At 45.3% G+C, this 16,462-nt stretch overlaps 1 protein-coding gene across 1 annotated transcript in view; it reads left to right on the forward strand.

Moving 5' to 3' along the window:
- Window positions 1–309: 309 nt before the first annotated feature.
- The window catches only part of LOC126474758 (POU domain, class 4, transcription factor 1-like), a 177,741-nt gene continuing 161,588 nt past the window's right edge, over window positions 310–16,462 (forward strand). The window contains exon 1 of the mRNA XM_050102235.1: window positions 310–521. Coding sequence (XP_049958192.1) covers window positions 310–521 — 212 coding nt within the window. The remainder of the gene's footprint in view (window positions 522–16,462) is intronic.

The raw sequence follows: 16,462 nt of genomic DNA on the forward strand, positions 1-16,462 counted from the left end.
TGTGTCGTATGCTTCTGTTCTCGTGGCACTTGTTTCCCCACTTAGGAAAAATTTTGCTCTTTCTGTTTGACAGTGGTCAACTGCTGTGTGAACCACAAAAACCATTAACTGAGCTTAGTTGACGCCTCACTTTCGATAATCTCATCAGAGCTCTTGTGATAATACGGCAGCTCCGAGAGCAACACTCATTTTTCGTAGACAGTCATTGGGAAACGAATTTTGCGGAGTGGCAGTATATGTGACAGCATCTTTGGCTAGTAGTGGATAGAAAGTGCCGCATGTGAGTGGCGATCCACGCGTGCTCCAGATATGGCGGCGGCCCCTGGTGGTGGCCGGCGAGTTATTGCGACTCGCGGCGCTAATGAAACTGCAGACAATATGGCGGCCGGGCTGCGGACAATGGCGCCGGGGGGCCCTCTAATTGCGGTGTGCTCTGGCGAGGGCCGCCTATCCACCAGCCAGCAGCCGCCAGCCGCCAGAGGGATCCCATTACCACGGCGCGGAGCCGGCACGCACTCGAGGTACTGCCCGCGTTCCTAGGCGTGATTCGAGGACGCGGCTGCGTCTTACTCGTCGCAAGCTGGCTTACTGCATTTAGGTTAACTTCTAACTGGTATTTCTACGGTTCCGCTATTATAAACTAGCCTGTTTACGGGGCTTTGGTCAATGACTTACATAACGTAATCATTTGTTTGGTCGGAAAGGATGAAATCTGTCTGTAGTACCTTTTCGTTACATTTTCATATCACCCTCTTCAAGCCGCCACGCCAACACTGAAGGGACCAGTGGAATGTTACCCGCCTGTGGACTGGTTGCATTCACTGATTCCTTGGGGTGGATATCATAAAACCATTATATGCTCTCGTCATACAAGCTGGCCAACATGAGGTGTCCCTGATATCATGAATGCTGATGCTGGGACTGAGTTGACGTCAATTCCTCCCATGTTCTGCCAGGGAGAGATCTGGGGATACTGCTAGCATTGGAGTACCGCAACTGCCTGAAAATCACGGAGACACTTCCTAGAGACATGTGCCATGTGTGGACAATGATCGGCTGACTAGAAAATGGCACCAGAATACTGTTCAAATGGCTCTGAGCACTATGGGACATTACTGCTGGGGTCATCAGTCCCCTAGAACTTAGAACTACTTAAACCTAACTAACCTAAGGACATCACACACATCCATGCCCGAGGCAGGATTCGAACGTGAGACCGTAGCAGTCGCGCGGTTCCAGACTGCCGGAATATTGTCACGTGAGAGATAGCACGTGAGGCCGTAGGATGACGGTGACATACCATTCTGCTGTAACACTGTCTTCTGAAGCCCCTTTAAAACATCTTTACACCCGTATGTGGCACCTTCACTTACTTCACAGCGATCTCCCAACATCTGAAGCTTTTCACGCTCCTTATATACCCTACCACACCTGGAAACAATCCTAAAGACGAAGAGCATTAATGCAACCTGGTGGTCATTCTACCTATCACAGAAAGTTGCAACTCTAAGCATATACCAATCCTTCCTCTAGCGAGCATGTAAGTACATAGATTGGCATCCACCAACTCTTCTGGGCATTTCCCTTCCTTGGCGGTAATATACGAGGGTTGCAACTTTAATACTGGCTACTATCTATTTACAGTTCGTAAGAAATAGATACGTGATTCAAAGTTTTACTGACCTTCAAAGTAGTCACCAGCATTGTGTATAACCCGTTGCCAGCAATGTGGAACTCGTAGGACACTCTTAGCAGTGCCAGTTGTGTTGACAGTTCGAGCGACGTGGTCTATTGCCTGGCGAATTTGTAGTGTTTCCTTCAGTTTAGAAATCGAGTTGAACTCACGAGCGCTTAAGTCAGCAGGTGGTATAGCACTTAGCAGCCCCATTAGTCAAACAAATCTGGGCACAGTACGTGCTTGAGCACTGTCCTGCAAAATAATGGTCAGGTCCTGCCGAAAGTGTCATCACTTCTATCTCTGAGGTGGTCGTAGGTTATGTTCCAAAAATGAACAGCTTAGAGACAAAAGTGATGACAATTTCTGCAGGACCTGACCATCATTTTGCAGGACAATGCTCAAACACGTGTAGTGAATGCTGTTATTGATTTGTTTGACTGATGGGGCTGCTAAGTGCTATACCATCTACTGCACTCCCCTGACTTAAGCCCTCGTGAGTTCAACTCGATTTCTAAACTGCAGGAAACCCCCCTACGGCATTCGCTTCAGAACTGCTACAAATTCGTCTGGCAATAGACCGCGCCGCTCGAACTGTCAACGCAGCTGGCACTGCTAAGAGTATCCTACGACTTCCACATCGCTGGCAACGTGTTATACACAATGCTGGGGACTACAATGAAGGTCAGTGAAACTTTGAAACACGTATCTATTTTTTTACGAGCTGTAAATAAATAGTTGCCACTCTGAAAGTTCCAACCCTAGTATACGAACTTGAGTGTAAATATATGTGTATGTCTGGGATCTTATTCCAAGCCTCGGGACTGATTTAAAACAAATTTGGGACAGAAACAGTAGGCCTCACAGGTATCTTCACTGCGGAGTTTAAACTTCCCGGCTCCAAAAAGATAGGAGATATGGTAAAAAACGTGTTTCTACTAGTCCTTGGTGTACAGGCTGCTATGCACAACAAGCACGTTGTGTCAGAACAGTACCAGCCAGGCAAATCAACCTGCTTTTCAGGGCAGCCTACATGTCAGCAGGGAGAAACAGTGTTTAGCCCAATATGTAGGCTGTTCTGAACGCTAAGCGTGTTATTTTGTAGTGGTATTGGTCTGCTTTATCAGTTCCCCTTGAATGCAGCTTGTACATCACGGACAAACAAGTGTATTTCATACCCCAGCGTGACAGGTGTGTTGTGGGAGTACTATCAGATTGCTTTATTGAACTGTGTTCTGAGGGCTACACGAGCAGGTGACCATGGCTGGAGATACGTTGAGATGGATACAGGAGGGGATGTGTAGAGTAAAGCAGGAGGAGGAAATGGATGGAGAGAGGGGAAGGAAGGGAGATGCACGAGGCAGGTGACAAAGGGAGGAAGTGGAGATGACGTGTTCAGTATTCAATATATGTGTCAAATGCTGTGGGGGATGGGGGAGGGAGGAGGCTATATATACACAATATACACTCCTGGAAATTGAAATAAGAACACCGTGAATTCATTGTCCCAGGAAGGGGGAACTTTATTGACACATTCCTGGGGTCAGATACATCACATGATCACACTGACAGAACCACAGGCACATAGACACAGGCAACAGAGCATGCACAATGTCGGCACTAGTACAGTGTATATCCACCTTTCGCAGCAATGCAGGCTGCTATTCTCCCATGGAGACGATCGTAGAGATGCTGGATGTAGTCCTGTGGAACGGCTTGCCATGCCATTTCCACCTGGCGCCTCAGTTGGACCAGCGTTCGTGCTGGACGTGCAGACCGCGTGAGACGACGCTTCATCCAGTCCCAAACATGCTCAACGGGGGACAGATCCGGAGATCTTGCTGGCCAGGGTAGTTGACTTACACCTTCTAGAGCATGTTGGGTGGCACGGGATACATGCGGACGTGCATTGTCCTGTTGGAACAGCAAGTTCCCTTGCCGGTCTAGGAATGGTAGAACGATGGGTTCGATTACGGTTTGGATGTACCGTGCACTATTCAGTGTCCCCTCGACGATCACCAGTGGTGTACGGCCAGTGTAGGAGATCGCTCCCCACACCATGATGCCGGGTGTTGGCCCTGTGTGCCTCGGTCGTATGCAGTCCTGACTGTGGCGCTCACCTGCACGGCGCCAAACACGCATACGACCATCATTGGCACAAAGGCAGAACCGACTCTCATCGCTGAAGACGACACGTCTCCATTCGTCCCTCCATTCACGCCTGTCGCGACACCACTGGAGGCGGGCAGCACGATGTTGGGGCGTGAGCGGAAGACGGCCTAACGATGTGCGGGACCGTAGCCCAGCTTCATGGAGACGGTTGCGAATGGTCCTCGCCGATACCCCAGGAGCAACAGTGTCTCTAATTTGCTGGGTAGTGGCGGTGCGGTCCCCTACGGCACTGCGTAGGATCCTACGGTCTTGGCGTGCATCCGTGCGTCGCTGCGGTCCGGTCCCAGGTCGACGGGCACGAGCACCTTCCGCCGACCACTGGCGACAACATCGATGTACTGTGGAGACCTCACGCCCCACGTGTTGAGCAATTCGGCGGTACGTCCACCCGGCCTCCCGCAGCCCACTATACGCCCTCGCTCAAAGTCCGTCAACTGCACATACGGTTCACGTCCACGCTGTCGCGGCATGCTACCAGTGTTAAAGACTGCGATGGAGCTCCGCATGCCACGGCAAACTGGCTGACACTGACGGCGGCGGCGCACAAATGCTGCGCAGCTAGCGCCATTCGACGGCCAACACCGCGGTTCCTGGTGTGTACGCTGTGCCGTGCGTGTGATCTTTGCTTGTACAGCCCTCTCGCAGTGTCCGGAGCAAGTATGGTGGGTCTGACACACCGGTGTCAAAGTTTTCTTTTTTCTATTTCCAGGAGTGTATGTAGCGCTATAATCAATAAATATTAAGTGTTGCTGGTTTTGCAATTAAGAACAGCCACATTTGATTCTACATTTGACTTACGATGTAAATGTAAACCCGTATATTCTAACGGTTGATAATTACGTTCGAAATTTACTTTAGTGTTGCAAATTTTCTTATACAGCACAACGTGGTTAGTCGTTTCAGTGTCTGGTTACAAAATATGTTTTTGCGTGATCCAGGAGCAACGACGTAGATGTATTGGTTATTCATTCTCGTTGTGATGATTGATATTGATTCCCCTTGCCTCTCACCACTGGCGTGCTTGATTTTGGTGAGTGCCCATGGCAAGAATGCCTTCACAGACATTTTACTATTTCATTAATCATGCGAACATTTTCACTTCTATCAAATATATAACATTCTAGCAGTCTGTATGAATTTAACATGAAATTGAACTTAGAATAACGGAATTCCAATAAAATATCTTCACGTATAGTTTGTGGTAAGTCCAATTGATAAACATCCAAGGCAAGTTTGTACAAAGTGTCCATTATACAGAAATGTACTTACTGTTTCTGGCAGCTCGTCAGGCATAATAGACGTTCTCGCAGTCGATTCAGAGGACATACTGTGAAGACAACACTTTCATGCCCCTTATATACTGAATCATTTATAAAACATTGCGTTATCAAACCGCCGGTATCCACATAGCGGTCAATGGGTAGCTTATTTCCCAGAAATGTCAATGTCTAGGCATATTATCTGTACTGTACAGCCGACCGCGGTAGCCGTGTGGTTCTAGGCGCTTCAGTCCGGAACCGCGGGACTGCTACGGTCGCAGGTTCGAATCCTGCCTCTGGCATGGATGTGTGTGATGTCCTTAGGTTAGTTAGGTTTAAGTAGTTCTAAATTCTAGGGGACTGATGACCTAAGATGTTACGGCCCATAGTGCTCAGAGCCATTTGAACATTTTTTTTTGTACTGTGCAAGCACATTTACAATACTCAAGTAGCGTTTGAACACCAGTATTAACCATTAGAACACAACGGTTTGCCTTTACACCGTAAAGAAATCTAGAATCAAATGCATCCGTTCGTAATTTGCAAAAACAAGCACACTTGATATTTGTCGATTACATCGCCAACCACTACAAATAGAAAGCAAACCGGATGTATTTTTTGGAAGTAGGATTCGAATATGCAATAAAACAGGGGGTTACTGCTGAAAATACAAATCTGACCCCACTCACACAGGAGGGGTGGTTAGAAGGTGGGCAGTTGTAGCACAGACATTTATCAGCTTCATTAATATTAACTTTTCACTTAAACACTTACTCGTATGGTTGACTTGTCTCAAGTTAAAATAAGCGCCCTATATCTGATACTTAACGTCTGAATCAGTAGTAAGTTGTTGTTAGACGGTAGCGTGGTGTACAGGGATGTAGTAAAGACCAAAGTGTGATGAAGTACTGCAAGACTTGTGAGGACTGTTAGCTGCCGCAGAGACTGCCAGTTTCGCCTAAAAGTAAACAGGTGTAACATGATGCTGTTGTTGTTGTTGTTTTTGTTGCGGTCCTCAGTCCAAACACTGTTTTGATGCAACTCTCCATGCTACTACTCTATCCTGTGCAAGCCTCTTCATCCCCGTGCAAGTACTGCAACCTACATCCCTCTGAATCTGCATATTGTATTCATCTCTTGCTACTACTCTATCCAGTGCAAGCCTCTTCATCCCCGTGCAAGTACTGCAACCTACATCCCTCTGAATCTGCATATTGTATTCATCTCTTGGTCTCCCTCTGGATTTCTTACTGTTTATCGTCCATGTTTCAGTTCCATACACGGATGTAACATATTGCGAACAAATCAGAGGATAAATTCACTACTGTTAGATTACAGCACTATCTACGAATCTCTTGAAACAATAATCACCGTTAAATACATAGGAGTAACAGTCTACAGCAATCTAAAATTGAATGACCTCATAAAAAAATGTTTCTGGGAAACCAGATGCGAGGACGAGTTTCACTGAAACCAGCTCAAGAGTCGCTTATCACTGGCTACAGAAATTTGTAGGTTGTTAGGAGCTGAGAGACCATACTACCTCGTCACTTTTAACTCCCTACATACATTCATTATGCTTTATGGACTGCTCGCCTTACTTTAGAACTAACGGGGGATTTCTACCTCTGACGGTTCCTCTGTCAGTACAAGAGGTACGGTACACTCCGTCTTGACTTGGATGTGGTTGTTTATTAGCTCTTCGACTTTACACTCACATCACCAACTGTCCACATTGACGGCGTTAGAAAGTTTAAAATGTCCCTGGTAGACACGTTACTCCGGTGACGTCTAATGACTAGTTGGCAATCGACGTCAATGAACTGTCCTGATCGACCCATTCTACTGTTACTGCATCCGAACTGACAGCACAATACTTACCGCCTCCCTTTATACTGTCGTGATGATGATGATGTGTAGTTTTTGGCGTGTTCAACTGCATGGTTATCAGCGCCCGTACGAAGTCTGTCATTACACAGTACATTCTCGCCATGTTCAATAATCATGATGAAATGATGACAACACAACACTCAGTCGCGGGCCAGAGGAAACCCCAACTCGGCCGGGAAATGAACCCGGGACCCCGTGATCCAGTGGCAGCAACGGTAGCCACTAGACCACGAACTGCGGACTATACTGTCGTGTCCGCCTCTCCTGGCATCTGGTATGCAATTCCACATTACGTAGCGGTGTCCCGACAATTCTGATTGAATACTCAATACTCTATTACTCGTCTTTCCTCACGCGTAAGTGTATCGATTTATGTCTAGGAGAAAATCAAAGAAATCGGAGCTCATTCCCGTACACTCATCGCGGTGAAACGAGGATGGGGGAAAGTGACAGTGGGTACTTGAAGTAACCTCGTCCACGCACCGTAAAGGGGACCGCAGAATGTAAATGTAGGTAATGGCCCTACACGGCCCGCGCTGGTGGATTTCCCAGTTGCTTCATCAGCTGAGAATTCCAGAGAGGGAGCGCCCTTGGAAAGCTGACCACGTGCGCCACAGCGCAGTCTGCGTCCGACGAGCGGGAACAAATTTCCCGCGACGCGTAACTCCTAACCAGGGCGGCGGCGGCGGCGCGGCGGCTTTCAATTAACCCGGACTGCGACTGCTCGCGCAGGAATTTACTGAGTGCTAGCAGGGCAGGTCTTCCAACTCAACTCCACTGGGCGGCGAGAGAACTCTTCACGGCGCCCCAGCCTCTGACCACTGAACCAAGCAGTGGGAACGTGTACCTCCACGCACCCCCCCCCCCCCCCTGCCCTTAAATTTCCTTTTAGGTGTAAATAGGAGGACAGATCCATTTTTGTTTGGCTGCACTATTCGTGATAAATCACTGAAAAAACAACAGTTGTTAAATGTCTTACAGTATTCATCTGGAGACACCTGAAGTGGACTAACTAGATACTTAAAAATAATTTGAGGGAAGCCGAAGGCGGACATGACGAATTCCAAGAAATAATTGACTTAAATTACACAACGTCGAGTGGTTTTTGATTATAAGTCCTCAATTTGAAGACCTTATGATGTAGGATTAAAACAGAACATCTAAACTGAAAAATTAGTTGATTCAAAAAATAAAGTTGTCCATCTCACATTTTACTAACTGCTACTGATTTATGTTTAAATTAGGGCTCACTTAGGTTTAACACTAAAACAGAAGACTTGTGCTAGCGATTGAGTCAGCTGGTGAGTGTCGTTTGAACATGCTTGTGATTTGATGTTACACAGGATGGTTCAGCTGCACCTAACCATCGCTTTTATACAACCTGCAACACCTTCAAATACCACACACAACATTTTCCTATCCTCTTGCTTGCTATGTGCAAATTATTAGATCTACAATGAAAACTGCAGAACCTTTGGTAGGAAAATTAATGTAGTTAAATTTTGTACTGGGATATATTTACGATAGTATCCGTAATTTTCGAATTATACAAGGAAAACTTAAAAAAGTGCCCTTCAAATATGTTTGAAAATGTATCGGTGCACAAAATTTAACGTCATTAAACTTCCTTCGAAACCATTCTATCCATTTTTTCTGTAGGACTAACTCTATGCAACTAGCGAGCGAGACGATCTAATAAATTCCTCGTGGTGTTTGAAGGAGTTTAAGACTACATAAAACGTATCAATAGCGTCAACTGAATGTACCTGTATATTGGAAGCAGTCTTGAGTGGTTAAGAAACTTCCTGTTTCACCTATGAGTGCTACAAGCAGTGCAGTGTTAAGTAACACACAAAAAAATGGTTCAAATGGCTCTGAGCACTATGGGACTTGACTTCTGAGGTCATCAGTACATAGAACTTAGAACTACTTAAATCTAACTAACCTAAGGACATCACACACATCCATGTCCGAGGCAGAATTCGAACCTGCGACCGTAGCGGTGGCGCGGTTTCAGACTGTAGGGCCTAGAACCGCTCGGCCACCCCGGCCGGCTGTAACACACCTTTGTGGATAGTATTTTATAATGACCGTCTATCTAGATATCACGTATCTGCTTCCCGTCGGTGCCTATTCTCTTGAAGTTCCAAAAACCAACCAACAATAATGCTGAAATTGTATTTAGTATAAATGAGCGATCCACATGTTCTCCATGGAAGAGTGAATTAACAGTAGTCTAGAATTTACTTTCAATATAATTTTTGAAAAACTAAAAAGCTCTGTGCGCTTTCAAATTGTGGAGCAGAATAAGTTTTCATGAACTCAAAGTGTCTTTACAAATATATTTTCGAATATTAGTGACTTTCAAAAACCTATACCTCTCTGAAAGAGTAATTGTATCCCACACAGCGATGTTAAATGCCAACAACTATTACGCACAACTAGTATGTATCTACGGCAGTTGAAAAAATCTACTCTTAAATAAACTGCAAGCTTGTAGTTTGTCCCATCGAGGCCCTTGAAGACGAAGAAAGAGCTCGCATAGTGGAAAGACGATGAGAGAAATCAGTCCTGTCCTTTTCAAAGAAACCATTCCAGTATTTGCCTCAAGCAACTTGTGAAACCACGGAAAATACATCTTGTTGTTCAGATAGGGGTTTGAACCGCTTTCCTTCGGTATACGGGTGCAGTGCCTTAGCTATACCTCTCGTCGATCAGTATGAATAAGAGAATCTCCTGGGAGGACATCAATGGTTAAATGTCGGTAAGTGTATCAACATCATCATCGTTTTCTTCAGGAACCTTTTACTCTCATTTCAGGTTAAAGGACTCTTTTTCTTCCGTATTATTTAAATCAGCGTCTTCAGAAAATATATTGAAGCTGGATCAATATTTACATACGAATTTAACCTGCAAACAACTGCAAAGTGCATTGCAGAGATTCCTACCGCTTGTTCCAAATGTTTGGGCTTCTTCCGATACCTTTCCCGTGTGGAGTGCGGAACTAATGACTTTAAGTACCTCAGTGCGTGCTGCAATCATTCTAATCATTTATTCACGTTTCACACTGGAACTATACGTAGAGAGCAGTAGAGTATTCATCAACTCTTCACTTAGTTTTGCTCCTTTAAACAATATTATGCGTGGGCTTCTGCGGGATACTTGGTGTTCACTTAAAACAGTGCATCAATTCAGGTTTTACAGCATTTCCGTCGTTATTTTTTGTGAATCAAACAGATCTGTTACAATTCTTGCTGTTGTTTTGTGTACATATTCAGTATCCGCTGCTGTTTCGATATGCTGTATGTCGCGCACAAACAGTATTCCAGGAGGCGACGCACAAACGCTTTGTTAGCTTTTTTGTTGCAGTTCAGCAATGGTTCTTACCAGCCCTGGAGAATGAATAAGTTCTTATTTCATCATGTCCATACGTATTCAATTGGAGAGAGATCTGGTGATCTAGCTGGCCAGGGCATTTGTTATATACCAGTAAGGGAACGTTGCGTCGCAGTCACTATATGCAGACGTGCATTGTCGTGCTGAAATTACACATCACTTTCCTGTTAATTAAATGGCCGTAACACGGGGATAGCAGCCTGTGAAGTGCAGCGGGCATGGGTTACATGACCGTACAGAGCTACTACAGGGTGTTTCAAAAATGACCGGTATATTTGAAACGGCAATAAAAACTAAACGAGCAGCGATAGAAATACACCGTTTGTTGCAATATGCTTGGGACAACAGTACATTTTCAGGCGGACAAACTTTCGAATTTACTGTAGTTACAATTTTCAACAACAGATGGCGCTGCAAGTGATGTGAAAGATATAGAAGACAACGCAGTCTGTGGGTGCGCCATTCTGTACGTCGTCTTTCTGCTGTAAGCGTGTGCTGTTCAAAACGTGCAAGTGTGCTGTAGACAACATGGTTTATTCCTTAGAACAGAGGATTTTTCTGGTGTTGGAATTCCACTGCCTAGAACACAGTGTTGTTGCAACAAGACGAAGTTTTCAACGGAGGTTTAATGTAACCAAAGGACCGAAAAGCGATACAATAAAGGATCTGTTTGAAAAATTTCAACGGACTGGGAACGTGACGGATGAACGTGCTGGAAAGGTAGGGCGACCGCGTACGGCAACCACAGAGGGCAACGCGCAACTAGTGCAGCAGGTGATCCAACAGCGGCCTCGGGTTTCCGTTCGCCGTGTTGCAGCTGCGGTCCAAATGACGCCAACGTCCACGTATCGTCTCATGCGCCAGAGTTTACACCTCTATCCATACAAAATTCAAACGCGGCAACCCCTCAGCGCCGCTACCATTGCTGCACGAGAGACATTCGCTAACGATATAGTGCACAGGATTGATGACGGCGATATGCATGTGGGCAGCATTTGGTTTACTGACGAAGCTTATTTTTACCTGGACGGCTTCGTCAATAAACAGAACTGGCGCATATGGGGAACCGAAAAGCCCCATGTTGCAGTCCCATCGTCCCTGCATCCTCAAAAAGTACTGGTCTGGGCCGCCATTTCTTCCAAAGGAATCATTGGCCCATTTTTCAGATCCGAAACGATTACTGCATCACGCTATCTGGACATTCTTCGTGAATTTGTGGCGGTACAAACTGCCTTAGACGACACTGCGAACACCTCGTGGTTTATGCAAGATGGTGCCTGGCCACATCGCACGGCCGACGTCTTTAATTTCCTGAATGAATATTTCGATGATCGTGTGATTGCTTTGGGCTATCCGAAACATACAGGAGGCGGCGTGGATTGGCCTCCCTATTCGCCAGACATGAACCCTTGTGACGTGTTTCTGTGGGGACACTTGAAAGACCAGGTGTACCGCCAGAATCCAGAAACAATTGAACAGCTGAAGCAGTACATCTCATCTGCATGTGAAGCCATTCCGCCAGACACGTTATCAAAGGTTTCGGGTAATTTCATTCAGAGACTACGCCATATTATTGCTACGCATGGTGGATATGTGGAAAATATCGTACTATAGAGTTTCCCAGACCGCAGCGCCATCTGTTGTTGAAAATTGTAACTACTGTAATTTCGAAAGTTTGTCTGCCTGAAAATGTACTGTTGTCCCAAGCATATTGCAACAAACGGTGTATTTCTATCACTGCTCGTTTAGCTTTTATTGCCGTTTCAAATGTACCGGTCATTTTTGAAACACCCTGTATATGCGACAGCGAGTTTACGTCATGGCACCACACATCTTGAATCTTGGGATGGTACCTGTGTCTCAAGGGCAAGTGCACTCTGGAATATGCAAACCACCAAGTTCACGACATACACGTCTAGTTCAACCGCTAGCATAGGGCCAAAACCAGTTCTCATCACTGAAGACAACAGAGCACTTTACCTCTCTCCAGCTAACTCCTCCACGACTGCAGAGTAGCCATACATGGTGATGTGTTGTGAGTGGTAGACTGGACAGAGGCTGTAAGGGTACCACCGACCACCTTAAATGGCAATCGATGCTAACGTTATACGTCTGTGAGGAAATTTTGGAAAGCTGACCTTGAGACAACCTAATGGAAACAGAACAATCAAACTGGGATTCGTTTCCGAAACACTCCAGCAGGCTATAACCAACAGGAAACGGTGGATCACGAAGAGACGTTCTCCCAGCACAAAGGCAAGTTAACATTACGTATTAAAACAGGTCCCCAGCTTAATCAGGGATTCTTGAGTCAAACAAAATGATATAGCAGAAGGCAGCGCTAAGGCTAACCAAACCTTCCTTGACACGTACACTAAACACTTTCCTCATATCTGTTCACACTACAACACAGTAACCTAACCTTGCACATAAACGGGCTATTAACTAGTATGTCAGATAAATGGCCTATGAGGTAGTAAAAAGCAACATATGCCTCTCAACTACACCGTAAATGAACTAGGTGCAACAGTTTATAAAACGAATTACCGACACACATGAAACTAGCAGCAATACTGAACAGGGAAAAGCTTAAAATGATTCAGAATGTAAATCAGGAGGTCTGCTGATGTTCATACTCTATTACTTCATTGTTTAGTACAGGGTCTCTATGCCTCTCCATTAACAAACTTGCATTAGAATAGATAACACAGTAAATAGTTCTTTCTTAAACTCGATTAGAAGCGAGTAAGCAGAATGAAAATCTGACTACCCTGGCCCTGAAGGAGCCTCTGCATTGCTTCATTAACTAACAAGCCTAGTACATGAGGACCCTTAAACTTTCATGGTTTGAATAACCATGCTCATTACCAAAACTACATCAGTATGTATGAGAAAAGTTAAGTATTCTGGTCATTAATTATTAATAAAGCAAAACACAACAAACTGTAACTATTTAAATAACAAATGTACTTTCATAAGCAGTCTTTTGACCCAATGAAAAATGTAATTGGCTGTGAAATTGACAACACAACATTAAATTCAGGTTCAACCACTTTCTCATAATAAATTAGGACATTCGGAATTAAATTCACTAGGATAGGATTCCTGTCCAGGTTTTGGATTTCGGATAATCACGGGTGTAAGATAGAGTTTTCAGCAACACCGCAATTATTGTTATAAAATCAACCAAATTTCACAAATACCTGATCCATTTACAGAGTGGCAAATATAAGCAATTTGCAATGGCTGTTAACCTGGCGGCGATGCAGTCTTAACAATACTGTTGGTCTCGCCCTGTTGGCGTCAGAATTATATTTATAGGGCCAAAAGCCATGCCATGATAATGGTATCACCAAATGCAGCATCCGAGACCCATAAATACTGCCCTTAATCTGTTCTGGCCTCCAAACTCCAGGAATATGAGCCACAAAGATCCGCTACTGCTAGCGAGATGTTAACCACAGCACTGCTCAGCCCAGACTCCTTACCCGTCACAAAGGACGAGTTGCCACTCGCGCGCCAACCACACCTTTTGCAACCTGCCAGGCTTCTTCCGTAGCTGCAGGGCTTTCCCACCTCTTTTACATTCAACCCTATGTTCCCTAACTATGCACCAAGTCATTTACAGTACATTACAAAACAGTCATTCCATTAGTTGTTTAAACCAAGTAGCATAATTTAAACAACATCGGCCAGTGTGGCCGAGCGGTTCTAGGCGCTACAGTTCGGAACCGCGCGGCCGCTACGGTCGCAGGTTCGAATCCTGCCTCGGGCATTGGTGTGTGTGATGTCCTTAGGCTAGTTAGGTTTAAGTAGTTCTAAGTTCTAGGGGACTGATGACCTTAGAAGTTAAGTCCCATAGTGCTCAGAGCCATTTGAGCCATTTAAACAACATCGTTCCACAGTTTCACATAACTGAAATATGTATAGAAAGTCAAAGAATTTCCAGGACAGATTCAACAATTTATACAAGCAACACTACAAACTTACATATAAATATCGATACAGATACAAAAATAGGTCAGAAAAAGGCGTTACAAGGCACATGTAATCTTAATCCCGCTGCTAGTAGATGGTCCTAATGGTATCTCGTAACACAGTAGGTGCAACATGTGCCTGGATTTCGTCCCTGGATGTTATTGGATCGACCATCGCTACTCGGAGAATGTGATGATCTTGACTACACTATCCGGACATTCAGAGCCTGGTATGTAGGTGTGGGAATGTTCCGCAGACCATTTTTTAAAGCAGCGATACACCACCGATACAATGTGGCTAAGATGTGCAGCAATCCGACATTACGTCCAAACCAGCTTAACACAGGCCCACAATGCGACAACATCCAAATGTTACGTGATTGGAGACCTTCCCGGCGTTTGTGTTGTTTCCAGGGCTCTCGGGTGTCCAGGCGGATGCGATCGTTGAAGTCCCACGATATTTCGGCGAATAACCTTTCTGCCATCATCAGGTGGCTCTGGTTACATCTGAAGCACCTGAAGTTGGCGGAAAGGTTATTCGTCGAAATATCGTTGGAGTTCTACGATCGCATCCGGCTGGACACCCGAGAGCCCTGGAAACACATCCAAATGGCTGAAGTTGTTCCATAGTAATACTTACTCGTTGGTGGAACTAGGTTCTACCGTTGAATGAATCTTGCAACTACCGGGTACCCCTAAACTCAGAACTCTTGTTGCCTGCAGAGTCAAAACAGATGGCGCAACATCTGAGCATGAAAAATGGCAAAGGAATTCACTAACACCACACTGTCTCTGCGTGCACATACGTATTATACACTGGTGCCAATGCCCACAATCCTTGAGTGTGTTGCATTTGTTACCGAATTTTTAAATAATGAGGCGTTGTTTATTGAAGACCCTCGTATTTCTCACATAACAGGAGCAAGTGGAATTCCGTGTGTAGTGAGGCGCTGCAGAACGAGCGAGCGAGACCGAAGCGACAGCAGTAGCGCAAACGGCGGCGGCAGCGTCGCGACCAGAGCGCGGCATCCCCTTTAAGTGTGCCGCCGGGAACGAGGGCGGGCCGGTGGGCGCCGCGACGCTCGCGGCGTGAGAATCGCAGGGTGCCGCGAGGCTGCGGCGCCGGCGCCAGCGTCGCGAAACTTTGTGCTCGCCCCCGGAAACAGAGCGCTGCGCGGGCCCCCAGGTGTGTGTGAGTGCTCCTCACGGCTCCGTACGAGGGCCGATACAAAGAGCAGCGTTCCCTCAAGGCTTTGTACGAGGACCACTGCGACTTTCACCCCTATAGCGTTTAAACGTCTACTGTGAAAAGCAGCATTCCGCGAGACCCACTACGTGATGGGGGTGTGCAAAGCAGTTTTATTGCTTTGGCTGTTTTTACATGTATGAGACGGACAGATAATCTTGAGGCGTAGCGCCGTATACCGATCCTCCCTGGGAGGCGGTTAAGTGGTAGATGTGTCTCAGAGCTGGATAGTGACAGATGGTGACGCGAGACTGGACGCGCACATAGTTTATGTATCAGCCGATAGAGGACAATATTGGATAGGGAACTGATTTAGTTTCTATTGCGCCCAATAGAGTGCACTGAAGTAATAGAATGTTTTTCATAAACTGTTCTAGTATTTTCATAAAGTGTTATTATGTCTTTTTGTGTATGTAAAATGTTATAAATGTGTTAGCAGTATGAATTACGTGTGAGTGTGGTTTAAGGTTAATATGAAGATAATTGTTTAACGAGTTATGTAGTGGGATTTAGTGTAGGAACATTTCCAAGAAGTATGGATGTGGACAAAGGGGATTTTTGTAGAATAGATTTGTAAAGTAAGTTTATGCTAAAGGGAAAGTTACTTCAGGTATAAATAACAATAGTAAACAACTTTATGCGTAAACAAGACTTCAGCATATTAAACAATTACATCGGTAAAAAGTGCAGTCGTTAGGTTTACTATTTTGCGATTGGTTATTGATAAAAAGCGCCGACTGACGCGGGAGAATATTGTTTTGGTATTGGCTGTTGAGTAAACTGACCAATGGTAAAGCAATATTGTTCGCGCGCCTTTCTCTGGTGGTAGAGAAGACTTAAAGTATTC

This window comes from Schistocerca serialis, chromosome 4, assembly GCF_023864345.2.
Source record: "Schistocerca serialis cubense isolate TAMUIC-IGC-003099 chromosome 4, iqSchSeri2.2, whole genome shotgun sequence".
Taxonomy (NCBI): Eukaryota; Metazoa; Arthropoda; class Insecta; order Orthoptera; family Acrididae; genus Schistocerca; species Schistocerca serialis.